We start from the raw sequence: 25885 nt of genomic DNA on the forward strand, positions 1-25885 counted from the left end.
CCCGCCCATTACTTAATCCTCTTCCTGTTCTTTTCTACTTAGCATCCCTTCCCTGCCTCTTCTACTCACCTTTCTTGGTCCTTTTCCTGTTTCCATTTCTCCACTGCCAGATGCAGTGGGCCTGCCGAATGGAACCCTTTACCTGTATTTCTCCTTCCCCGAGTCCTAAAAACACTACTAGCGCAGCACAGAACAGTGCACACTTCTGCAGGAAGCAAACTCATGAGAGGGAGGTGAATTAGGTGACAACTGGGTAACAATCCTTAAGTTACACCTGAGGCTTTTCTTCCCCTTTTACTAGAAAGATTCCCAATTCAGGCACCCCCGTCCCTACCTCGAGAACTAAGCTGGGCTGTCCTCCCTGATTCTAATAACACAACAGAGGTGTTGCCCCTGTCAGCAACCTAAAGCCAGAGGAGTGTACCATAATCCCAGAACGTCCACAAAGCAAGCACTGAATAAATGACCGCTGAGTGTCTGAACTTTGAAATATACTATATTTACTAGTGTAATGAGATACTGAAATACCGATCATTTCTAAAGAACTGCACTACAAAAGGTGTCTCCTTATTTCAAAACCAGTTTTGAAAAGTAGATGGCTGGCTTAAGCCGAGCCTGTAGACATATATATACACGCACATCGCCTAGTATGGCTTCCTTTCCGGCTGGGTGTTTCTGCTCTCTCCAACCTCACCCTGTGAGCTGCTGCTTCACAGTCACTGAGGCCCTCCAGGCAGGGCAGGGATAACTCACTTACTCCCGACCACCCCCATAAGGTAAATTATTTTTCAATTGAAGAGGCCACCATCATAACTCACGTAAATTCAAAACGGGGGTTTGCAGTGTGCTAGCACCGCTGATGGCTTTTCAATGCGGGAGCCAGCACAGATTCTAGAATTTGGCCTTGGTTGGCGGTGAGCCTCTCGTACATTTTTAAACAACGTACTTAAAAATATGATGTACATGACTTAAAATTTTCCAAATTGGGGTTCCAATTAAAGCTGCAGCCGTGGTAAATTTCTTATCACAAATAGTGGGGAAAAGGGAAATCATTTTATTTTGTTTATAGTAAGTATATAGATTTAGTTTAGTGAGGTTTTTTTTTTTTCCTGTCTAGTTTACTGCTGTGGGGAGGGTGAGAGGAATGGGGAGTAGGGGAGAGAAGCAGTAACAGGATTTTAAGGAAAAACAGATTACTGGCCTTGAACTCCACTTTGTATCTCACCTTCCCTTAGCAATTCCAGAAGGCCCAGGCTTCCCCAGAGTGAGGCACAGGCCCATCGTGACTCAGAGGTCATCTGCTTAGTCATATCTACCCTGGGCTCTTACTCACGTCCACATTGTTGTCAACGCTGACTCTGAGATTCTACCTTAACAGGATTTGACAAGGTCATGACTGATGACAGTTACTGGCCGTGGACATTTCCCTTGCCGGAGGATGCTCGTAGTCAGCTTGGGGCCTAAATGTCTCTTATGAGACCATCTGTGGCATACACATTCACAGTGACCTTTGTTTAAGGAAGCAGAGGAAACAGAATCAGCAGACTCAGGAAGCCTAAAGTCTAGTCTGGCAATGCTTTGGCAAAGTCATTTGGATGCAATGGGGTCTATCGTCTCTGCTTCTATACTTACTTCACCCGCGTGGCATGAAGACAAACAGATGTTCTAATACAGCTTTTTCAACAAGAAGGAGCTGCGACTGAATTCCAGTTGTGAGATTTGGAATCATTTAACAAGCTTTAGGCTAAAAATCTGCTTCATACCTGCACATTTGAAACTCTGAGCAGTGAGTCCTCGTTCCAAAGACAAAGTCGTCAGAATGCTGAGGAAGCTGGTGGTCACGGACTGACGTTTGCTCTTCCTGAGTTCATGTCCACCTATCTGATCCTTGGGCTTGTTCCTCAGTGTGACTTGCAGGTTTTGCTCTGAACTCCTCACCACATTGGCAGCTGCTTTCAAAGCCTCCATCCACTCCTGAGCCCTCTGCCGGGTCTCAGCACGAAGGCGGAGGACATCTTGGGGGAAAATGACTTGAAAGCAAGAGTCACAGCCATCCAGGTTGTCCATCTGGACAGCCAGACACACATCCACGTTGTAGCTTAGCAGGGGATCCTCGTCTAGCTTGCCGGGCTGAAAAGCCATAAGGTAGGCCCTGCTCAGCACAAACGTAAATGCCTTCCAGTTGTTCTGGACCGTGAGCCTGTACAGCGTCCCTGACTTGAGGATGTTTTGGTACTGTTTGGGGCTACCAGGGACAGGGGACCATGTGAGCGGCTCACTGGATTTCTTCTGTAAACAATGATTCTGTGTACAGTCAAAATGACAACCAAGCCCTGGTGAGTTTGCCAGCTCATCCTGCCGTCCCACATAACCAGGCACGGAGGCGTGCACAGCTTCCCAGAGCTTCTGCCCCCAGTCCAGAGCCTCCCACGGCGACTCTGCCTTTAGCTGGAGCTGAGCATTGTCATACAGAACGGCGTCCACCAGCCTGGCCTCGAGGTTGCCCAGAACAGAGATGCTCTGGAAGTGTGACAGCTGGTACGTGGCACAGAGGCTGTGATTCCCACTGCTGTCGAGGCTGTAGAAGTGTAAGTTGTAAGGGGAGAGTTCTGCATAACAGCTTTGCCAGTAGCTGTCGTGGTCCTTCCTAATCTCCAGGTAACCCTTCTTCACGATGTTTGGGAAGGCCTGCTTGTGTTCTAGAAGGAGAAAACAAAGACAAAAAAGCACTGCATTAATTCAATAATGAGAATAAATCAAATGAGATGAAAAGGCAGGTGCCAGAAACCAAATGCATAAGGGGTTGGCACCTTTCTGGATCAAACCAAACTCAGCAGGAGTAGTAACTTCCAACACGGCACCTAACTGACAAGATGTAATTGGAGAAAAATCTCGGGTCTAAAAACTTAGTGCGGGTGGAATTGTAAGAGCAGGTACTGGGGAGAAGAGCCATGTTGTCCATGTGACACGCAGAGGCCTGTGTGGAAAACAGAAATACTGGACAAACTGTGACTATCTATGCCCTGTGGACCCACAAAGCCATTACACTTTGCCAGGATTTCTTGTTTTCTAGGTGACACCCTACAGAGTACCCACACACGAGTCTTTGTTCCTCCTGCCGCCTGACCTAACTCCTTGCTCAGCCTCACCTTTCTTCAGGGTGCTGACGCCAGGAGGGGTCAATGGGAAGGACAGCGCAGGAAGTATGAAGCTCACAGACCCCTGTTTCTCAGACAGCCCCATTAGTGTTCACGGCCAGTTCATGAGCCTTCTGTCCTATAACCAGTTCTCCAGACTCGACTCAACTGGCTCCTTGTTTAGGTCTCTGCTTAGATAGCAGCTCTTGCTCACCTCTGAGTCTGGCTGTGCTTATGCTGTCCCCCTGCTTGCAGTGCTCCTTCCCACCACCTCCACTAGCTACCCCCTCTTCCAGAAAGGGGGTTCACCCTGACTGCCCCAATCTCCGCCCCCTTGTTTGCACACACACCCCTGGATCGGTATCAGGTATCCCTACTATGTTATTCCTCTTCAGTGGGCTGGTATCAAGCTGGATTGTAATCATTTATTTAAATATCAAAACAAATAAAATACATATGGAAGGTTTTTTTTTTTTAAGTCTGTCCTCCCTACTGAGGGCAGGGGTGAGGTTTGTCTTTTCATCTTTATATCATAGCACATAATGCAATGCCTGGTGCATAGCAGGTACCTTAAATAGCTTGATGAATTAGACATAAAGCTTCCAGCACAATGCCCAGCATATAGTAGATATAACTCCCCTCCCTTCCACTCGGTTTCAGAAGTGTACCTGGTCATACCACCTTTAATCAATGACTGGCTGCAATATACACAAGCTTAATACTATAATAACAAGGGCTATCACTTGGGAGACTTCTTGATATTTTTATCAGGCATGAAAATGATGGCAGTGCAAGAGGAAGCAGTCCTCTCTGCTAGAGGTTTTTATTCTGAGACGTCTCCATCTCTTTGCTGACACAGGCTGCGGACGGCCATAAGCTAATTGAGTCATTCCCTACAGAAGACAATCACACTCCCAAAGGGCATGATTTCTGATCTTGGCTGAAGGAAAAAAAAAAAAAAACAGTAACACAGATCTAGATCTTAAAATAGCAAGCCAAAAGAGAAAAGGAAAGAAACGAGGCAGAGAAAAGCCTATTTTACCTGCTTCACATCTCTGGTCCTGACATTCATTAGTATTTGTGTTAATGCAAAAGCCATTAATTTCTTGCAACCCACACTAATCCCTTTGTAGGAAGAGATAATGGATGCCTATTCTCAGGTTCTCTTTCTGTTCTGATAATGCAACAAGGGAGGCAGTGCTGCCAGACACCGCCGCCGCCTCTGCCCCTCTCATTTCCATCAGGCGCTGATGATAGTTCCACCTTTTCCATAATAGGACTCCTAACCAAGCCTCCCTCCATCCCCATCCCTCCTGTGACCCAGCGGCTCAGCTATGCAGCCCTGGGTAAAATAAAAACCACTCCTCTTGCTTTTAGCTAGGAATTTTCCTCTCCTCTTCTTTCCTCCCTGAGAGCTTTTTACAGAAGCTACCGTGAATTAGAAAGTCTACTTTAATTGGGCCGAAACCAGCAGCAAAGCTGACTAAAACCTCACTTCTTTCTAGCTGTACCAGCTAGGGTGGTACAGGAGAAGTCCTTGGGTGCACGGAATGAGAAGTCGTCTTAGGGGGTGTCGCAATTTCCCTCACTTTCTTGATGCAGAAGAGTAAAAAAATGCATTGTGTTTCAATATTTTTCCCCACCTCAGCTTGGCTCTCTCTAAATAGGTACGTTAGCTGGAGACAGAAGAGGGGGTATTAGTCATAGGAAGTGACCCATAATTAAAGACTGAGTGTGTAGTAATTTTGTGAAAAAGAAGCTTCAAGAAGAAGGCAAATGTGATCAGAAAACTATTCTCTGGGGTGTGCATTCCTCTCTGGAGTGCCTGCTTATATCAGGCCTTATTAATATTTTGGGTGTGAAGTATTAATTATCTTTGTTTGTAGAGAACTGGAGAACTGCCATTTCTCTTTAATTTCTAACAACTGCTACTTTCATTGGATTTAAAGTTTATTTTTAATATTTTTTCTACGGACAAAGCAGAAGTTACAAATTTAAACCTACGCTTTCATTAATTTACTATAGTTTTACTTTTGTTTCCCCAGACCATATTGTTTCAACTCATTTAATCAACCCCCCCCCACATTACTGTAGTGTTCAATTTTACAAATTAACATACGTCTTAACTAACAAGAAATGATTCAGATGGGACCACTGACAAAGACTGTCGTACTGCCTCGATGAAATAGAGAAAGATGGTCAAAATTGCTATGCCTGTAAATTTCATACTGCAACCACAGACAGTTAATTCCTTACTTAAAACATTTAAAAAAAGAACTCTTTGTTTCCTCTCTGCTTCCCACTTTCTAGCACGAAGAGCTGGTTCAGTTCGTCCTCAGTGGAGATGCCTTTCCCTGCTCCTCCTGTCACATGACGCCAGTGCAGAGGTGTAAGGGCGATAAACAGCGGTGTGAGGGCTACTGACTGAAGGGGAAGAAGTGCATTTCCCCCATCACACACCTGAATCACTGCTGTACTGCCCACAAACTGCTCTGCTTTTGCCGTTATTTCCTCTATCTGTTCTCAAAAACATTCCCATTTTCATGGCTGCCACCTTAATCAAACTCTTAAGCAGGCTCCCACTTCTAGTCCTCCCCAGTCCTGGCCCATCCACACTCCGTTCCAGCTTAACCTTTGGGGCCCCTGGTTAGATTGACCCTTCACGAGCGTCCAGGAGCCACACGTTGAAGTCCACGCCCTTAGCTTGGCCTTCTAAGGTTTCATTATGGAAAGTTTCAAACACGCTCAAAAGCAGGTAAAAGAGTAAAATGAATATCCCCACGTAATCATCCCTCAGCTTCAAAAATCACGTTTCCGCCGTTCTTGTCCCATCTCTCCCGCCCCACCCCACTCCGACTCTGGCTCTTCAGTGTTTGTTGTTACTGCTGTAGTTGTTTGCTGGGATGTTTGAAAGCCAGTTGCAGGCATTTTATCATTTCTATTATAAATACCTCAGGGTGTATCTCTAACAAATAAGAACTTTAAAATATACATGAGATACTATGTTCACTCCCAACAGCATGAGTAATTCCTTATCTCACACTTGGTCTGGGTCTAACTTGTTTAATTCAGATGCTTTGTTCAAATTAGGTTCACACACGGATTTGGTTGCTGTATCTTTTAAGTACCTTTAAGTCTATAACAGTTTTCTCTTCCTCCTTTTCAATGACAGGTATCTATTGAAGAGATTAGTCCCATCTGTCCTTTAGAATTTCTCACGTTCTGGATTTGGCACAATGTGCCCTAACGGTGTCGTTTAAATCTTCCTTTGTTTCCCATGTTCTCTGTCAACTGCTATTTAGACCTTCAAGTTCTCATTTCAGATTCTATTTTATATTCATCAAATATGTATTGTTATAATAAAATATTCCAAAAAAATTGACAAGAAAGGTAAAACCAAAAAAACCATTTTTTCTTCCATACCCCAGCACCCAAGATCGTCCTGCCCAGACTGTGTACCATTGGATATAAAGCCTTCAGACATTATATGTAATGTCTATATATGTATTCATGTAATAATATACATAACAATTAGGTACTTTCACATATATTAGCACATATAATTATTGACTGCTATGTACTTTCATTTTGGTTATTTTATATAATTTTGTCTTTTAAAAAACCACCATGTTCCAGAAAGCCATAAACAAAACATTTAGGTAACCTGGTTTACCAAGACAGTCTGAAACGCCCGAGTCGGTATGTGAACGAAGTCACAAGAACAGGATTCTGAAGATCAGGCACCAGTTAGAATGGGAGACAAAGAGCAACATTTTCATGCTTCCAAAGAACTCCAAAGCCCACGTGGTATCAATATTCCAAATCAAAATTGTCTAGGCAAATTAAAGGAAACATTTAAATTCTTATAACAAATGAAAAAATGTGAAAGAAAGCCAAAGTGGAGAGTCAATGGAGCACTCATAACACAATGGTATCACACGCTGTGGTAGACAAACCCAAAAGGACTGCCTCTCGAAGTCTGGCAGATACATTGTGATTCGTTTGCCCTTCATCATCTTTCTTTCCAATTTCCCTGTAAATTATCTATGCTATAGTCAGCTACAGGGATAGATGATTTTAAGATCTGGAAGCCTAGGACACAGGATTTACAACTATTAAAAGGGCTCAAAAAGAAGGAAGCAAAGCAATTTGACACATATTTACTGATTACCAACTACACGCAAAGCAGGGCACTAGGCCTTGTTGAAGACACGATAACAAGTTCTCCAAGTATTTACAATTGGTTTTGGTAAAGGACTCTAATATGAGACTTCCAGATCTATACAGTAAATTGAATAGCCCGATAAAGGAGAAACTACAGTGTCACTTCAAACTAAGATACCCCCTACAATTAGGTTCTTCTTCATGAATGGCCAAGGCTAATTACCTGTACTCCGACTGTTATTTTCTCTTTACTTCCAGATCCCATTCCCTGCTTCCTAGACTTCAGTGCCACTTGGTTCAACCTTAACTCACAGCTCTGGCCCAGGTACTACCGACATCACACTGATAGCCTCGAGCATGAGAGAATGTAATTACACTTCCTCAGAGGCACAGAATTCCCTGAGAACTGGCCATCCACCTGCCAGCCCCACCTTCTCCTCTAAGACTGCACGCTTCTCTGGGGTTAGTTACCACCTCTAGGCTTCAGGACTCAGCTCTGCTCCTCAATTCCAATTCCAGGGGGACTCTTGGACCTCACCTCTTACAGACTGACCTGCTCTTAGCTCTACCCACCCTCAGCCTAGAGTAACAGCCCCTTGTGGCACTGTCTGAAGCATCGACACAAGGCAACTTCCATTGACTGCTGCTGCCTGGAACCCTGTATTGGGAAAGATGCTGAGATGCATGCAGACTCAGAGGGAAAGCACTGTGAAGTCACTGAAGTGGGAAAAGATATAGATATGCAGTTGCCATCTGGTTTGAGAATCGTCATCAAAGAGGTTCCTCACCCATCTTGACTCCAGAGACCTAACTCTCTCTTCCACAACAGTAACATCCTAGACTTCTTAGATCCTTCATCATAAAGTACTTACCAGTCTCCAGTGTAGAGCTCCTTCCTTTTTAACCCAGGCATTTTTCTGACTCCTCCACCTTGCCTGCCTTCTACCCTATCCTTATAAGGGCCTTCATCCTGAAAACCTTCCACCTCGCCCCTTGCCATCTCTTCCTTGTTTCACTGGATTCCTTCTTCCCCTAGACTCTGTGGTCAATAGTTAAGGCTTTTCTCACAGGGTCCTCCTAACACACTGAACCCCAGGATTATACAGCCTTACCTCTGAGGCACAAGCAGCCGTGATCTCCACAGGCTGCCCCTCATGGGGGACAGCCCATGGCAGGCTGATGAATGGAGGGGCAAGCCTGGAGGAGCAGGCCGGAATTAGTGCTTCCTGTGAGACAGGCTGTGCTCTTACTGCCTGGTTCCTCTCCTAACCCTCCCCGTAAGTCACGCCTCCCCAGGGGTGAAGGGCGCAAAGGAAGAAGAGAGGCCAGGAGTGTTAGCCTAATTGATGTCCCTTTACACGGACACAAAAGCTTTAAGAAAGAAGGTTCCCTGCTATCCTTCCCCCTCACAATTCCCCAACTCTGCCAACTTCCAAACTTCTTGTAATTACCCTTTTAATCTTGACTTTCAAGTAATTTCCAAGTACTTCTTGCCAAACCTATCACATTACGCTTAATTGTCTGGCTTTGAAGGTCCTCCATAACCTGAGGCCACTGCTGCACTCTCCCAAACTCAGACCTGATCCAGACTGGCCTCCTGACCGTCCCACACACATGCTGCCTTAACCTCCACAATGACTGTGCTCCACCCTCCAAGTTCAGCTGAAACATCCTTTCCTCTATGAAGGCTTCTCTGACATTCCCCATCATAATCATCTCTCTTTTCTTTACATTTCTGGGTAACAAAACACAGTATTCCAAGTCTATTTATATCATAGTATAGTATTTGACGGTGTGTAAGCCAGAAACTAGAGGAAAAAAATTTTTGACTAATTTTAGGTCTTCGTTCTCCTCATTAGAGGCATATGAGAAAAGTGAGGTCTAACAGGATCTAATTAAACAGGACACTGCCCCAAATGTCTATAGCAAAGAACACAGAGAGAGTGGTGCTACAGAAACCAAAGAAGGGCTGAGCCTTGTAACGCTTAAAATATGGTCCACAGCAGTGCTCACAGATACTTGTTAAACTCATTCTGGTAGAAATGAACTAGGCTCCAGTAATATCTTTCCTGTAAGCTACTTTACATACCTTTTTTCCATAGATAAAAGAAAATATCCTATTTGTTCTCTCTTGACAATAAACCTAGGGGAAAAGACATATTACCTACGTAAGCTCCAGTAGAAATCAACCTATAGTATACCTGCTACACATTGGCTAGATACATCAACTTAGGGACCTTTGGCATCTAAGGTCTTTGCTAAGGGCAGCAGTGATAGAGTGTAAGTCAATCCAGACACGGTCAATTGCAGTTCTCAAGCACGATCCTGACTAGGAGATCAACTCCCCTAACCAACTTCTTAAAAGAGACTTTCTGCCTTCTGTGACAAGGGTAATCTCTCATCTTAATAGAACTTTTCACCCAGAAACTTCCAAACATCAGCTTTCAAACTATGCTCAGTCTTTGCCATAGTAAGCTTTCTACTCTGTTTCTCTAATCTGTAGACATTAAATATAAAGAATCTCCTATACTTAGGCCAACAGATTTTAATATAAATGGCATGTCATTACTGTACCTTGGGCAACATACAGAATCATAGAAACTTAGAAAGTTTTTTGGCCCACCCCATGAGAGGCAGAACCTGTTAGCTGCTTATCCTATTGGCCAGTTCTCCCCATCCCCTCTTCTTTACCAACAGAACCCTATTTTGTTCAGGTATGGTGGCATATGCTTAGAGGAGATGGCCTCTCCCAAGCCCCCTGGAAAGAACTGTGATTTGTTCAACCCAATCACAGTAATTCTATTTTCCTCAGCCAGAGATTGCTTTCAGCGCGGGCATGTGACCCAGTTCTGGCTACTGAGAAGGTGTTGGAGAGAGACCCAGAGGAGGTGCCCTGCTTTCCCTTCCTGACTTTGGCTGTTGATAGATAAGAAAATGATCCTTGGGAATACTATCACCTTCTGGTACCAATGAGGGGAGAGAAGAGATGTCACCCATACGCGGAAGAGAGCAGAGCAAAAGATGGAAAGCGCCTGGATCCTTGGTGACCCTGGGGCCACCTACACACGAACTTCTTCAGTGTTCATTGCATTCAGTACTTGACATTCACTAAGTGTTCAATAGCCACCTGTTAGGTGAAAATATATGTAATACGTGGCCTTACTATTTCTGCCACTTTTAGTTGAGTATGATATTATTTGCTTCTGAAAACATTCTAACCAACTTCACAGATTTGGAAAGAGATTCCAGGAAGCAAAATGACTTGGCCAAGTTTATACCACAAAGTGTACAAGTTGAGAGTGGAACTCCAAAATCTAGATTTTCAATCTGGATCAAATTCTGATTTATTTGTGGAGAAAATAAGTCCTAGACTTCCTCAGCCTTGAGAGACAGTATTATTGGGTGGTTATGAGTGGCCTCCAATGTCCAGCCTGGATTGGGACGCTAGCCCCACCACATACTGGCTGCATGGCCTGGCGTGACGCCAACTTCTCTAAGGCTCGGCTTCCTCATTTGTAAAATCAGAACCATATCATCTATCATGTTAAACTATTATGAATATTAAATAAGATAAACAAGGAACATGTCTTAGCACAGAACTGGGAATGTGGTTAACTCTCATTAAATGATAGTCTTAATAATAACAAACGTCATTCAACTTCACTCAAGCTATAAATAAGGAAAATGAAAAGAGAAGCAATTTCCATTTTGTAAAAAACAAAACATCCACTTCAGGAAGACAAACAACCCAATTAAAAAATGGGCAAAGGACTTGAACAGACACTTCTCCAAGGAAGACATACAGAGGGCCTAAAGACATATGAAAAGATGCTCAGCATCACTAGCCATCAGGGAGATGCAAATTAAAACCACAGTGAGGTACCATCTCACACCAGTCAGAGTGGCCAACATAAACAAATCCACAAACAAATGTTGGAGAGGATGCGGAGAAAAGGGAACCCTAGTGCACTGTTGGTGGGAATGCAGACTGGTGAGGCCACTGTGGAAAACAGTATGGACTTTCCTCAGAAAACTAAAAATGGAACTGCCCTTTGACCCAGCAATTCCGCTGCTGGGATTATACCCTAAGAACCCTGAAACACCAATCCAAAAGAACCTATGCACCCCAATGTTCATAGCAGCACAATTTACAATAGCCAAGTACTGGAAGCAACCTAAGTGCCCATCAGCAAACGAGTGGATCCAAAAACTGTGGTACATTTACACAATGGAATTCTACGCAGCAGAGAGAAGGAAGGAGCTTATACCCTTTGCAACAGCATGGATGGAACTGGAGAGCATTATGCTAAGTGAAATAAGCCAGGCGGTGAGGGACAAATACCATATGATCTCACCTTTAACTGGAACGTAATCAATAGAAGAAAAAAGCAAACAAAATATAACCAGAGACATTGAAGTTAAGAACAATCTAACAATAGCCAGGGGGGAGTGGGGTGGGGACAGTGTGAAGAGGGGATTTACAGGAACTACTATAAAGGACACATGGAACATATCAAGAGGGAGGGTGGAGGTGGGGGAGGGAGGTGGGTTTAGCTGGGGTGGGGTGGAGGGATGGGGAGAAAAGACATACAACTGTAATTGAATAACAATAAAAATTAAAAAAAAACCACCCAAACTGTACTGTCCTGATTTTCCAAGCACCAATACATAAAATTCAACCAAACACCTTGCATATGCTCATATTGGTATAATACAAAGTTTTCTACAGTATGGTTCATATCATCAGAGAACTTCCAACCTGGTGTGGGAGATGGATGTACAAGCAATTACTTAACATGTGCAGCAGAATAAAAATAAAATGTGCTATAGAAACATAGGATGAAAGGGAAAAAATGAATTTTAATTGAGAAAAATATGGAAAGGTCTCAGGAAGGATGTGGCATTTGAATTGGCCCTAGAAAGATAGTGGGGGATTTGAAAAGTGAAAAAGGCAGGGAAAGGATTCTGGGATGAAGAGACAGCATGAGCAGAGGCCGGAAGCTTGAAAGGACATGGCACATTCAAAAATGGCATGTAGAGGAGCTGACGGAAGGTGTGGGCAATGAGGTTAGCAACATATCTGGATGCTTTATAAGATTTATACTTGGTTTTGTAAAAAATGGGGAACCATGATTCATTTTTGTGAACAGAGCAGCATGAAAAGATCTGTGTTTTAAGAAGGTAACTTTAGCAGTTTGTCAAATTAGTAACTATAGTTCTTCCTGGCCAAGAAAGATAAAATACATTAACAGAGCATCCACCAGAAAAGTCAGATGTTTCACTTTCAGAGTTCCCATATAGAAATTTTAGGAATCAGAACAGGGGCTGCTGATGAGGCACGTTAGGTTTCCGAATAGCTGCCACTGGCCAACATTCAATAATGTAACCAATGGAAACTATACAACCATATAAAAAATCAACTTTCTTTGACCTATTTTAGCAACTTCTTTGCACTGACTAATCTTGCTGAAGGGTGAATCATAAATTCAGCAAGAGACCATGTCCTGGTGACCTCACTTGTTCTAAGCCTGCAGGAATATTCCCACCTCTATTGGCTCCAAGGCTTTTGAGAAACATCATAATTGAAAAAGCAGTCATTTTAGTATAAGTTCCAAATTTGGCTTTTTTTTTTTTCAAGTGAAAGATGGGGGGAAAGGGAATCAAAACAGAGTAACATAAAACTCAGGATAAAGAAACCATACTGCCATGGTTTTTCTAGCCCTAAAGAAAATCTCTGCTTGAGACCATCTCCTAAAGTACTTAGAACAAGAAAATACAGCCATAGGAATGGTACCAGGTCACCAGAGAGTGAAACCGACTGAAACAAAAGCCCAGCTGACCACTGCCCTTGGCAAGCAGATGAAAATGTGAACACAGTCAGGGAGGGAAAGTAAGTCAGATTCTGGCAGTCTGTTGAGTTTCAGAGCTTCAGAGCTAATGCAAAGCATTTCTTTAAAAAAAAATTCATTTTAAAAGTACAACAGCAGTTCATCCAGAAGTAGAGTTACAAGGCACACAGAAAGCATACCTATATTTCCATCACCAATCTGACTACAGTAATTAGCTCCCACACAACCATGAGTCAGGGTCAGTTCAAGTACATCCTAGAATGATGTAATTTTAAAGTTGGGAAGGATTGTAGAAATAATTTAACCTGCTTCAGTAGGTTTATAAACAAAAGGCAACAGACAAGTAGATTTTTCCAAACCTCCACGATACATTTGAGTCCTAGTTGAGTATTCTTTCCAGAGAGCCTCACCTTCCTCTACTATGTACACACACTTACAGGTATAGCTGTACCAATATAAATATTGTGTGTGTGCACATAACCTATTTTTCATATGGATAACATATCTAACATCCTTATGTTCATGTGACTAGGTATGTTCCTACCTAGATACATGTTTATACCAGGACTGTAATTCTATGACGTTAACACCCTGTTTTTCTAATCCTCTGGGAAGTCTCCTGGTGCACATGACCGAACCACTAGTTAGTGACCACGAACAAGATGACAGCGATGCAAAGGAGGAAAGGGTTAAGTACATATACTTGTGAAGAGCACGTGTGCATAGAACTAAGGTTAGTGCTAAAACTCGACATGAGCCATTCTTGCAGGGGGATCAGGCCCCTCCCTCAGGGCTAGCGCCCAGTTGTACCTCCCTCTAGCTGCCCAGGGCATGGCAGACACTGGGATAGCAGAAAGGGAAGGAGCCGACCCTCGGAAGCTTTGTTCTCCACCACTACCTTGGCTTCTTTAGAAATAACTGCCTCTGTTGCCATCTTACCTTGGAGCTATTCCTTCCTGTCAATCCATGAGCTAATCCTTTTGACATTACTATCCAAGCCCCAGGTAGACCAGATAGTGTTAACCAGGATGGATTCAAGCCACACACCATCAGCCTAGTAGGACCCACTGGCAGGACACTTTATCCGTTAACACAGGCAACTTTCCATCTGAAAAAGTCTGTCCTCGGTCTGCATCTGCCTGAGGCAATGCAGAATCTAGAGTGTTCTGCATGCTTCTAAGTAAGACTAAAAAGAAGCAGCCAAAGATGGGGTAAAACCCGAGACCACCTTTCCATGGTTACAAACCCAGGGGAGTCAGTGCACTTAAGCCCCCTGCACTGGTAACATTTGAGAATGTGAAAAGCAAAGTTACAGTCTTCCTTTTGCAGTTCCTCGGTCTCCAGAAGAGCTGTGACCAGCTTTGTACTGTCCATATATTTTAGCAAATATGTTAAATGCAGAAAACAATCCTTGCTTTTAGCTAGACTGAGCTGGAGTGTCTCAGTTTTTCCTAACCAGTTGATCCCCTGAGAGACTAATTTTAGTTCGACAAACATTATCCAGGCCTATTTCTTCCACACTACTTCCCACCCTCTACCCCCACGGAGACTGACTGCCAATAAGGCTTTAGAAGTGGAGGATTCTGGAGCCTGAGGATTGATTACTGGTTTCCAAAGTGAGGATACAGTCTAGCTTAGTGATCAAGAGCATGGACTCTGGAGGGAGACTACCTGGGTTCGAATCCAGGTGCCCCTATTTACCAGCTGTGGCACTAAAAACATGTTTGAGTACAGACTATTTCCAGAGCACTATTTTAGGTATGGAGGATAAAACAATGAGTAAGAGGCAATCCCTTCCTCGGTGACCATGAACTGTAGCATGGAAGACAGGAAACAGCTGATCACAAGTCAGCATGTGAGAGGGAGTGAGTGGTCTATTTCTCATTAACAAACCCGTTAGCAGCTGTGAGAAAGAATATTGCAGGAAGGTAAATTCAAGGAATATTTCTCGTGAGGCCATTTTATGAAATAGACTGCAGGGAAAACTAGCAGTGATTGGTAGTCACCTTCATTCTCATTCATGAGTTTCAAGTTCAATTAATAATATAAAATTAACATTGTTAAACATTTAAAACGTTTATTGAGTGTTTACTATGTGCTAAACACAGTTCTAAGAAGTACTTTAGATATTCTAACCCATTCGATGCTCACAAGAAACTGAGGTGAATACTACCATTTTCCACACAATATGACAAAAATAATAACAATAAAGACAGAGATTAAGAAAGCTGCCCTGTGTTACAGAGCTAGTTAGTACTGGAACAAGGATTGAAACTAACAGTATAGGTTTAGAGTCAGTGTTTTGTTTTGTTTTTAATGTAAAATTCAACTTTTTTTTTATTGTTGTTCAAGTACATTGTCTCCATTTTCCCCCCACCCCCACCCCACCCATCCCTGCCTCCTATCCTCAAACCTACCCCCTTTGGCTTTGTCCATGTGTCCTTTATTCATGTTCCTTGACAACCCTTCCCCTATTCTCCCCCACTGTCCCCTCCCTCTCCCCTCTGGTTACTGTCAGTTTGTTCTTTATTTCAATGTCTCTGGTTATATTTTGTTTGCTTGTTTAGAGACAGTGTTTTTAACCAATACACTATCTTCTTTTGACCAGAGGGCCTTCTTCAGACAGGCTTGCCCATTAACAAATAGCTGATATTTTACCCCAGCTACACCGTGCCCTCACTATGCCAGAACCTGGTCTGCTTTATACCCAAAGCAGCATTTATCCTCAGTAAGGCTCAAAAGCCCAGTCATTCATCACTGAAGGAGGCAGAAGGTGCAGCAGTCCTACCGAATGAAGAAGACCCGTGGGCTTGTTGTTATGAAGGGAAAAAAGAGGGATAAGGGAAGCAGAAGACAAGGAAGGTAAGGGCGAGGAGAAAAGCCATACCTGGTAAGCCTTTTTTTTTTTTTTTAAGATTTTATTTATTTATTTTTAGGGAGAGGGGAATGGAGGGAGAAAGACAGGGAGAGAAACCTTGATGTACAAGAGAAACGTTGATTGGCTCCCTTTCGCAAGCCCCCAGTTGCACACCTGGCCCACAACCTAGGCATGTGCCCTGAGGGGGAATCTAACGGGCAAGCTTTCAGTTTGTGGGACCACACCCAACCCACTGAGCTGCAGCAGTCAAGGCTCCTGGTAAGTCTTTAAGCTACTCAAGGTGAGCTCAGAAAAAGAGCCAGGGGAAAAAATCAACTGGAGGAAGCATAAAAAATTGCAGTAATAAAGCCCATAGGTAAGAGAGTGACAGAGCTTGACACAACATCAAGTTGAGCTCATCAAAGGAAGCCAATGTGACTAAATTTCATTTCTTCTGAGGAGTCCCCAGCCTCTCACTAACCCCTGCTAATTTTTTGAACAGCAGGAGTGGGCCATGGGAGGATGATGGGTCACTTTTGGTGGCTTTGAATTTAGAGTGCCTGTGAGACATTCCAACAGACATGTTCACCAGGCAGCCGGATATGCAAGTCTGGAGCTCAAGGACGAGGTCTGGCCGGACCCCAACTCTCCAGCTCTAGCCAGGATACGACACCGCCTCCCTCTGCTTTTGGCATATTCCTTCAGGAGAAACAGTAAGCCTTTCTTCAGTTTGGATCACTAATTTCAAAGGTTTTAAAGTAAACTTAGCTCAAAGATCTCGGCTGATTTAGACTAAAATGAACCTGGATGTTGGCACGTCCACCCCAAAGGCTGTAGGAATTGCAGTTAGCAGAGCGGGTGACCAGCCGTGTTTCTAGGACCCCTCTCTGCCCTCAGCCCGAGCATGTATGGCCAGTAGGCACTCACTGCTTGCCTTTGCCCTTCACCTGGCTAGTAATAAAAACATGATTTATCCTGCCTGCTCTCCAGAACATGCCAGAAAGAAAAAGCATCAGAAACCTGACATGCTACTTGTCCAACTCTGCTAATTCCTGCTAAGATGTGTATCTCATGAGTGAAGGTGGCCAGGTGATGCTATAGAAATATCTGCAAATTAATTTGCAGTTTAGTTTTGCAGTTTAGTTTTACATTTTATTACAGTTTATTTTTCAAAACACCATTCAGTACTTATGTTTCAACATCATTTAACATTCAAGTCTTTTAAAATGGAGAATTAAAAAATCATAATCACAATCATAATACACTAAAGAGAGAACCTAAAGTAGGTCTGGTTCTTGCATTTACAAAAAAAACAACATAGGGAAACTGAAGTTGGAACTAGGCCACTCTCCTAACTTCGGCTGTACCAGGGATTTAGAACAGTTACGAAGGTGCAGTGATAAAAATCTCCGTGAACTCCAAGACACCCAAACCCAACAGAGGTTGCTTGCTAATCAAAGGAGTACACCTGTTTGGGCTCCAGGTGGAGCTCTCATTCCGCCCTCTGCTCTTTGCAAGGTCCTTTTCTTTTCACTCTCTGACCACCACCCTCGGCCAGATGTGACAGAGGCCCAGTGAAACTCTAGGGAAAAAAAAACAAGGAATCACAAGCCATAAATTTGAGTGGAAAAAAAAGTATTTGAAAAGGCTGGATTTGAACTGGATAGGAAAATAATGCGGCACCTCACAAGGAAAGCTGCCTTTCCTGAACAGACATATTTGATTACAACCTTGCCTCAAGTTACACTTATAAACTAAGTTTTACTAATCGAACGTTCACTGGACTGATGGAATACAACGGTAGAGACCGGAGTAACTGTAAAATAGCGGTTAAGAACATAAATTAGTCTCTCCAGTTAACTGAGCAGAAGCCATCTACATGAAAGATTAAGCAGGGTCACTGCAGAACTGTCAGTGATAAAAACGGATAGCCTGTATGACAGAGGGTCCCTTGAAGGAAAATGCTGAGGAAAACAGAGAGACAGCTTGTCGTGTCTCACAGGAGAGAGAGTTCATGTGTGAGTGCGTAAGTATATTTATCTAGTGTGCAGTATGTAAGTGCAGGTATGTGTATCAAGCACCAGGAGAAAAGAAATTCAAAGTCCTACACCATGAGGTCCCAACGAACCTGTCCACCCTTTTCCTCCCACGACCCACCACGGGATCCCTGGCTCCTCTCACAAGGGTTGATTTATTCTCCTCTGCACCCCCCATGTCTTCACCTTTGTTCACACCCTGCTCCTGACCATGTGTTCTACACTGAGACTCTTTCTGCACCTTCGCGTCCTCCAAGGTCCAGCTCAAGTTCCATGACCTCTCACAAGCCCTGCCTGACAAGCCCAGCCCAGGGTGTCTTCTCCTTCCTCTATGTTCTTACAGTCACAGGCACTCCCTCGTCAAAAAAAGTCCAACGAGACAGAATAAAATGTGTACGTTCCCTCCCTCATGAACATTTCAGGTGACCATCTACTTTCTCTAACTGATGGGTGCCTCACGGAGTCTCTGTGAATGTCAGTCCCCTCAGCTAAACGAGAAGGTCTTAGGGCAGGGATTGTGTCTTCACACATCTTTAAATCCTTCAGAGCACAAGGCCATGCCCAACGTGTGACCCGATGAACACCTACTGATGTGAATAAGTGGTGTCATACAACGTGCAAAGGAAAAATGCTACATTAATGATGAGTATTCTCATTCTAGCAAACCAGACGAGAAAGGAAGAATTAGCCAGAGCTGTCTTTTCACTCAGTACTGCCTATGATAATAATAAGACTGTGAGATAAGGTCAAGTACGAAAGTAAACAAAAGAGGAGGCTTAAGTAAGCACAGCCAGACACAGATACCAGAGAATAAGATTCTCATGAGGCAAATGTAAAAGACACAAAGGGAAATTAACAACTGTTCAAGGGCAATCCGATATAACAAACATACCAGTATTTCCTTGAGCATCTTCTATCTTGTTTGGCGAGGGAGACAGCAGAGACGGCCTGGGGAAGTGAGGGCCCTGAAGCGGTGGTTGTTGCGGCAGCTGCTGCAAAGGCGCGGTCTTGAGGATGACCCTCCAGTCCACTTGCGTCACGTCTGACCTTGATCGTGCATGCCCTGGCTTAAAAGTAGAGGTCTCATCCAATAAGTCATTCACAGAACGAGGTCTGTTCCTCCGACGCTGACAGATGTCAAACAAATTAAAGGTTGACGCTTCCTTTTGTTCCATCCAGGAAAGGTTATCTGGGGTTGTCCCTTTCTGGACCATGAACTGTTCTTTGGCAGGGAAGACATTTTGAGCTTTGGTTTCTAAGAGCCTGGTCTTACAGTGGTCCCAAATCATGCCCCCCTTGCCCAGGGAGGCAACATTTCTGATAGCACCATTGTCTGTTAGGTTACTGAGTACCTCGTGCCCCACCAGTTCAGGGACTTCCTGAATCCCGTACACCTCTGCTTGCTGCACAGCCTTGTCTAGCTTGCTGTCAAAAGTAGTAAAGAAATCCTCAGTAACTTCCAAGGCCGGGCTGATATCATCCACTTCCAAAGCTTCCATGTTGTAGACTCTGGAGGCCTAAGCCTGTTAAGCTGGTTCAGGAAAGGGCCTCATGGGCAGTCACCCAACAAAGGGAGATGTTCGGGGCAACAGAGTTCTGGGAACAACTGGAAGGAACCTCATTCAGCTGCCTGGAGCAGGCCACGCACAAGGGTGGCTGATGTTTTCCCAGCTAGGAGAAGCACTTGCTCGCTGATGACGGCCATTAACAAAGGTATCAGAAGGGAAATGTTCCTTTGAGATTAGTCTTCAGTGAGATCTTTGTAAGGACAACAGGAAGTGCTTCTCAAAATAATGCCACGGCAATCCTTAATTTCCTGGAAGAAAATAAAAAGGACACCATCAACACATGGTTCGCTATATTCTGTAGCATGCGAACCTGCCCGGTTACTTCCCCATCTTTCCATCTTCTCTATGGCAGTCGCACCCACAGGTGGACGACACATGCACAGAAGTTCCACTGTCAAGAGTACACATCACTACCTGCTTTGTATTAGAACTCACACAGAGCAGAGTGGAACTCTTGATAAGGGGAATTAAGGTCAATAGCTTTTACTCACACAGAGAAGCCTTTGAGAGCAATTGTGAAAAGACTACCCTGGCAAATCTCTGTGATATGTTGACCTAAAATAGTAAGCAAAAGAGACTAGGAATTCTGTAACTGGGCCTCTATGGTAATCAGTCTGAAAGTCATAAATGCATGAGTTCTTTCACAAACCTTGAAAGCACTGATAATTTGTAGAGAGGGAGACTCTGTCCTTTCACTAAACCCAAATGTAGCTGTGCTTGTGCCTCCTAGGTTTAGGTTACGTAATGCCTAATGATGACCGGACTTCAGAATTCTCCAGTGGTCCTGGAAAAAGGCTTTGAGGATTGGCCTGGGAGTACAGGTCCAGCCTCTAGGCTGAGCAGAGAGAATCTTCGCACTAATTCAGTCTCCCTGGGAAACGGTAGATCTAAGGCCAGGCCAAGCCAGGGCAGACCTTGATGGTGAGGCTGTCCGATACAGCAGACACTAGCCATAAGTGGCTGTTTAAATTTACTAAAATCAAATAAAGTTCCTCAGGCACACTAGCTACATTTCATGTATTCAACAGCCACGTATACCTTTGTATTTTTGCCAAAAAATAGCAACTAGGCAGAGTCTTTATTTCCCCTGGACTTCTTACGAGTAGGTAAAGCTAGGCAATTAGGAACACCTTTTGCAAGCTGCTGACTCTTAAGAACATGGATGTGCTTTCTTTTCTAAAAACTGAGCAATTTTTATGGTAATTAAAATCAGTTTTGGCACTTAGGTCATTAAATCATTACATTTCAATCAACAGCACCGATCTACATTGCTTAACGTAGCAATGCAGTAAACTAGGATATGCAACCCTTTATTTCGAATGCATCGAGGGGGTTTGGAGTTCACCAGAACTCTGTGGTTAACCTCTTGTACCGTGATAATGACTGTGAATTTGCCTATTTTTATACTTTGATATTTATTATGTAAGCACTCATGAAATGAGGCACAGGTTGATTTTTAGAGATAAAATCAGTTTTAATGTTCTTCTAGCGGCAAACAGGGTTTTGTTTTCTGCGCCTCCACGGGGTCATGAGCCTCCTGAACTGCACCATCGGGTTTCACTACTTCTCTAACTTTGAAACTTGAAGGGCTTTTTAAAATTTTATCTTGTGTGTGGGAGGCCAAAAAAAAAAGAAATACATAATAAATCTTACAGCTTTTGTTTCTTTCTTTACTATAATTTCAAATAAACGTAAATAACAAATATGTTTCCCATTTTACAGAGGAGGCATCCAGGTGCAGAGCACTAAGTTATTCATCTCCGATTATATTATGGATATTCCTCTTCTTAGCCAGTGCTTAGAATTCAGTATCAAATTCTCTGATCCAATACCTTCAAAGTGATTCTTTATTTTCCTTCTTTCCTTCCTTCCTTTTTTTTTTTAAATCAAAATATCTAGGAGTATACTCTTCGTGCCCTCTGCTTGGGTTTTCACAGACTGGTGAGAAGCCAAGAATGACTGATGGCCAGCAGTCCTGGGCAACACTTCCATCGCACATGGTCTAAGACCATAGGCCTTTGAGATCATTCTTTCAACCCCAGTCTTTCACAGAAGGAGACACAGAGGCCCAGAGGGAGCAAGAGGTCCCATGGACACTTTCCCTGCATTGCCTCGTTTAATCCTCATAAGAGGGTAGTAAAATTCAACTTCAAAACAACATTTCAATGCTGTTTAACAAGGCATTCTGGAAATCACTCATCTATCCATTCACTCACCATTTAATAAGTTCATATCATGATTAAGACACTAAAGTTGGAAAGACAAATAAGGCACAGCTCTTGCCCTAAAGAGGTTCACAGTCTATCATGATGCACCTAAGAAAGTTCGTCCAAAGGCTACCTTGATAGAGGATGGAAAGAGGTATTGGAAGCAGCCCGCGCAGTGGAGCACAGAGGCACCAGACACGTGAGTGAAGAAGCCATCCTGGATGAGAGCCCAGTTGGGTTCTCCAAGGATTCCAGCCCCAGTCAATATCTAACTGCAACTCAGGCGCGATCCCAAGTGAGACCTTTCCAGCTGAGCCCAGTGAACCCAGGACCATGAGAGAGAATAAATTGTTTGAAGACACAAAGTTTGGCAGTAGTTTGTCACACAGCAACCAATAATCAGGACACATCACTTCCTTAGGGAAGCACTCTCTAGGTTAAAAGTCCTTGTTAAGGTTTCCATGGCACCTGAACTTCTGTGAGTTACACACATCACATTTGTAATTACCAGTTTCAATGTCAATATCCCCTCAGGCAGAACTGCCTCTTTTGCTCACCCTTGGACCCCAGAACACAATTACAGCTCAATAAATATTTGTTGCATAAATGAATGCATTTTTTTGAGTGGCTATCTTTAGAATCACTTGACATTGTTTTCTTTTACTCCTTTTTCCTTTGTTGTCAGTACTTCTGACTTAGAGCCCTCTCTCCACATCATGATTATCTCTAGCAATGAACAATAAAGACAGCTGCTGCTTTAACCACAGTCCTCCCCGTGAAATCACTCCTTAGTGTAATAAATGAATGCGCAGACCAGTGTGAGAAATCCAGGCTTCGCCTGTATTCGCACAGTACAAATGAAATAGCTAAAAGGAGTCACTGAGAGGAGCAGTGATGTATTCATTCCGTGAATATTTTGAGGCAGCTACTGTGTTCTAGGCATTGGTGATACAACAGTGAACAGAGTAGAGCCCTGCCCTTGTGGAATTTATGTTCCAGTGGAGCCCTTGCTGTCTGCCAGACACAGCTCTACATGCTTCCGCTGTCCTGCCTCACCTGTTAAGGTATAGTGAGAAGGTGAAGCAGCCCTCCATGCCCTGAACAGATGCCATCCATCCCATCCCAAATCCCAACCCTCTGTGAAGTCTTTCCTGAGGGATCGATCCCTTTGGGTTTCTCCTTTCCCTGAATGTCTGGAGTGTCACTAAACAAGTCAACTTTGCAGACTGTCTTTTCCAGCTCAATTGGACTCCAGGGCATGTTCCATATCCATGACTGGGCCCCCCCACAGAGCCAGCATGGTCTTCCTCCTCTAACACAGCCTCCACATCACTTCCCTGAACCGTTCAGACTCTCCCCAGTGCAACAGGACTCAGCAAACATGTTCTGTAAGAGCCAAATAATAAACACTTTAGGCTTTGTGGGCCACACAGTCACTTCTGCCACATTCCACTCTACAGCTGTGTGGGAAAGCAGCCACAGACAAACAACACGGAAATGGACGCACATGTCTGTGTTCTGATGGCACTTCATTTAAAAAAGAGGCAGGTAAAGAAAATATGGTATATCCATACAATGGAATATTATTCAGTCTTAAAAAGAAAGGAAATCCTGTCACATGCTGTAACATGAATGAACCTGGAGGACATCATGCTAAGTCAGATAAGCCAGTTACAAACAAATACTGCATGATTCACATGCATGAGGTATCTAAAGTAGTATGTTCATAGAAACAGAAAGTAGAATGGCAGTTACCAGGGGCTGGGGGCAGGGGCAAAAGAGCAGTTGTTGAACAGGTATAGCGTTTCGGATTTGCAACATAAAGTTCTGGAGATCTGTTCATTAGGGTGGTAACCAAAGCTCAACCCCAAGAATCCCATGAATGCATCCAAAGGCACAGGACGGAGAATCAGTGTGTGGCTACTTTCTAATGAGGAAATCTGCCATTTACGTGCTCATTGGGCAAGGCTAACTGACAGCGTGAATCCTGCAGTCATCCCACACAGAGGCAGAAGCAAAGCAATAAGACCAGCCTGGCCCCCACAGAGATGGCATGTTCTCCCAAGCTGTTTGGTAAAAGTGCGACTTCCTCCCACTGGACTAAATGGCTTGTAATCAGAATTTAATGAGTGCTGACAGGGTGTCTGGGGCCATGTAATTTTAGAAGCAGCTGGACTATGGAGAAAAACGCAGTGCCAAGGACACCTAGGACAAACTTTCTGCCAATACTTTTGAAATCAAGGGCGATTTCAAGGATGGTCAGCACATGTGGCTTTCGCGTGTTCTTCGCTTTGGTTAGGGCTGCGGCTCGCTGAGACTTGACTGAGACTTACATAATGCGAAGGATCCACCGCCAGAGGGTCTGACCCCAGTAAGATGACATGTCTGGACCACGAGGCTACATGAGGTTCTGATTTTTCGTGGTGCTTTTTGTCATAAGGACAAAGTAAGCATGTTGGTGGAGTACAGATAAGCCACAAGCAGGGTAAGGAAATGGTGCCAATGCAGACCTCGTACTGAGAGCTCGGGGTCTTTCAGAGGAGGACAGCTAGGAACCCAGGTGGAATCCCACCCATTTTCATAGGCCTGGAGGGAACATTCAATGGCTACATTGTATACAAATTTCAAGAAATGAGAAGTTTATTGCCATGCAATACATAAGTGTAATATTTTAAAAAATAACTTGCATAGTGTTTTTTCTAGTTCTAAAAGTAATAAATACTCATAGAAACTCTGGGAAATAGTGACAAACATGGGGCAAAATCAGTCGTGATCTTATAAGTCAGAAAGAATAAATCGATAGTTGTGCCTTTTCCAATATTTAAGTGGAATCAGATTATATACAGAGTTTGGGCACACTGTTTAAATGTATGCTCAAAAAGCAAATACCGGTAAATACTAACCTTGAGAAACATAAATAAATGTCCCAGTGTGTGCTGTGCCACTTACACCTTATGACCTGGCATAGGACCCCATCAACGGAACCTCCCTTCCACAGCCAGGCCTGGACCTCCTCACTGCACACACACAGGGCGCTCCACAGCCCCACCCCTCCCCGTGCTGTTAACCCGCCCCTCTTCAAACATGTCCTCCCTCCGCCAGAGGCGCCTCACTCTCTTAGTTTTCCTCTCGTTCTCAGTCTCTTTCCTCCTCCTTTGTTTCCCTCCTCTTCCTTTCCTTACAGGTTCCTCATCAAGTGGGGGCACTACCTGAGCCCTCCACTCCAACTTGGCTGCATGTGCTTCTTGGGTCAATGTATCCATCCTCATGACTTCAATAATACTTCTATGTTCACGCCTCCTAAAGTTCCACCTCCAGTCTCAGTCCAGGCCTGACCTCTGGTCCTGTGTTCCCAACTGCTTGGAGGGCATTTCTAACTGGCATATCTCATGACAAAATTAAGCTCAGTTTGTCTAAAATCATAGTCAGGCACTGGGGAGACAGTAGCAAAGACAATCCATCGACGACGCTTTCACTGACCACAGCATCCAACTCTAACCTGACGCCCTAGGCCGTTCACAGTCTGGGCTTCGCATGCCTGTACAATTTCCCTCTTTTCTTCCACAAAATACACTCTTTCCCTTCACATTGGAGCACTATAGCTCAAACAATCATGCTTTCCCAACTTCGAGACGTTGCTTACGGTTATCTCTGAGGTAGCCTCGTGAGAGTACCCTCATGAGAGTAAAATGGGGGTACTATTATCCCCATTTTACAGATGAATAAACTGAGGCTCAAAGATATATAACTTGCCTACAGTCACACATCTACCCTGCTGGACTTACATCCAGTTGAGAACAGCAATTCCACCCTATTTCATTTGTACAACCCCTATCGGGCCTAGCAACACGGCCAGTGCAATGTGAGTACTCGGGAAATACTTGTTGAATGAACAACTGCAGAAAGAACATGCTGGCAAGCACGGACACCTGTAAACATAAATACCGCTCTGGTTTTCTGGCAAAAGCGCATGTGAATTCATTAAAAAACTCGTTGAAGTAAAATTTGACATGGTCTCCAAAATATTGTATTGACTTCAGCCTTTTACATTTTTTCTTGGTAGAGAA

The 25885-nt window shown here is 43.8% G+C and overlaps 1 protein-coding gene across 3 annotated transcripts in view; it reads right to left on the reverse strand.

The window, feature by feature from the left end:
• The window catches only part of PLEKHM3 (pleckstrin homology domain containing M3), a 171053-nt gene that overhangs the window by 132923 nt on the left and 12245 nt on the right, over positions 1-25885 (reverse strand). For all 3 annotated transcript variants that reach the window (XM_045198279.3, XM_024564256.4, XM_053919019.2), the window contains exons 2-3: positions 18936-19859; positions 1764-2699 (exon numbers count right to left, since the gene is read on the reverse strand). In XM_045198279.3, the coding sequence (XP_045054214.2) occupies positions 1764-2699; positions 18936-19542 (1543 nt within the window). In that variant the 5' untranslated portion in view covers positions 19543-19859. The remainder of the gene's footprint in view (positions 1-1763; positions 2700-18935; positions 19860-25885) is intronic.

The sequence above is a fragment of the Desmodus rotundus genome, chromosome 2 (assembly GCF_022682495.2).
Source record: "Desmodus rotundus isolate HL8 chromosome 2, HLdesRot8A.1, whole genome shotgun sequence".
Taxonomy (NCBI): Eukaryota; Metazoa; Chordata; class Mammalia; order Chiroptera; family Phyllostomidae; genus Desmodus; species Desmodus rotundus.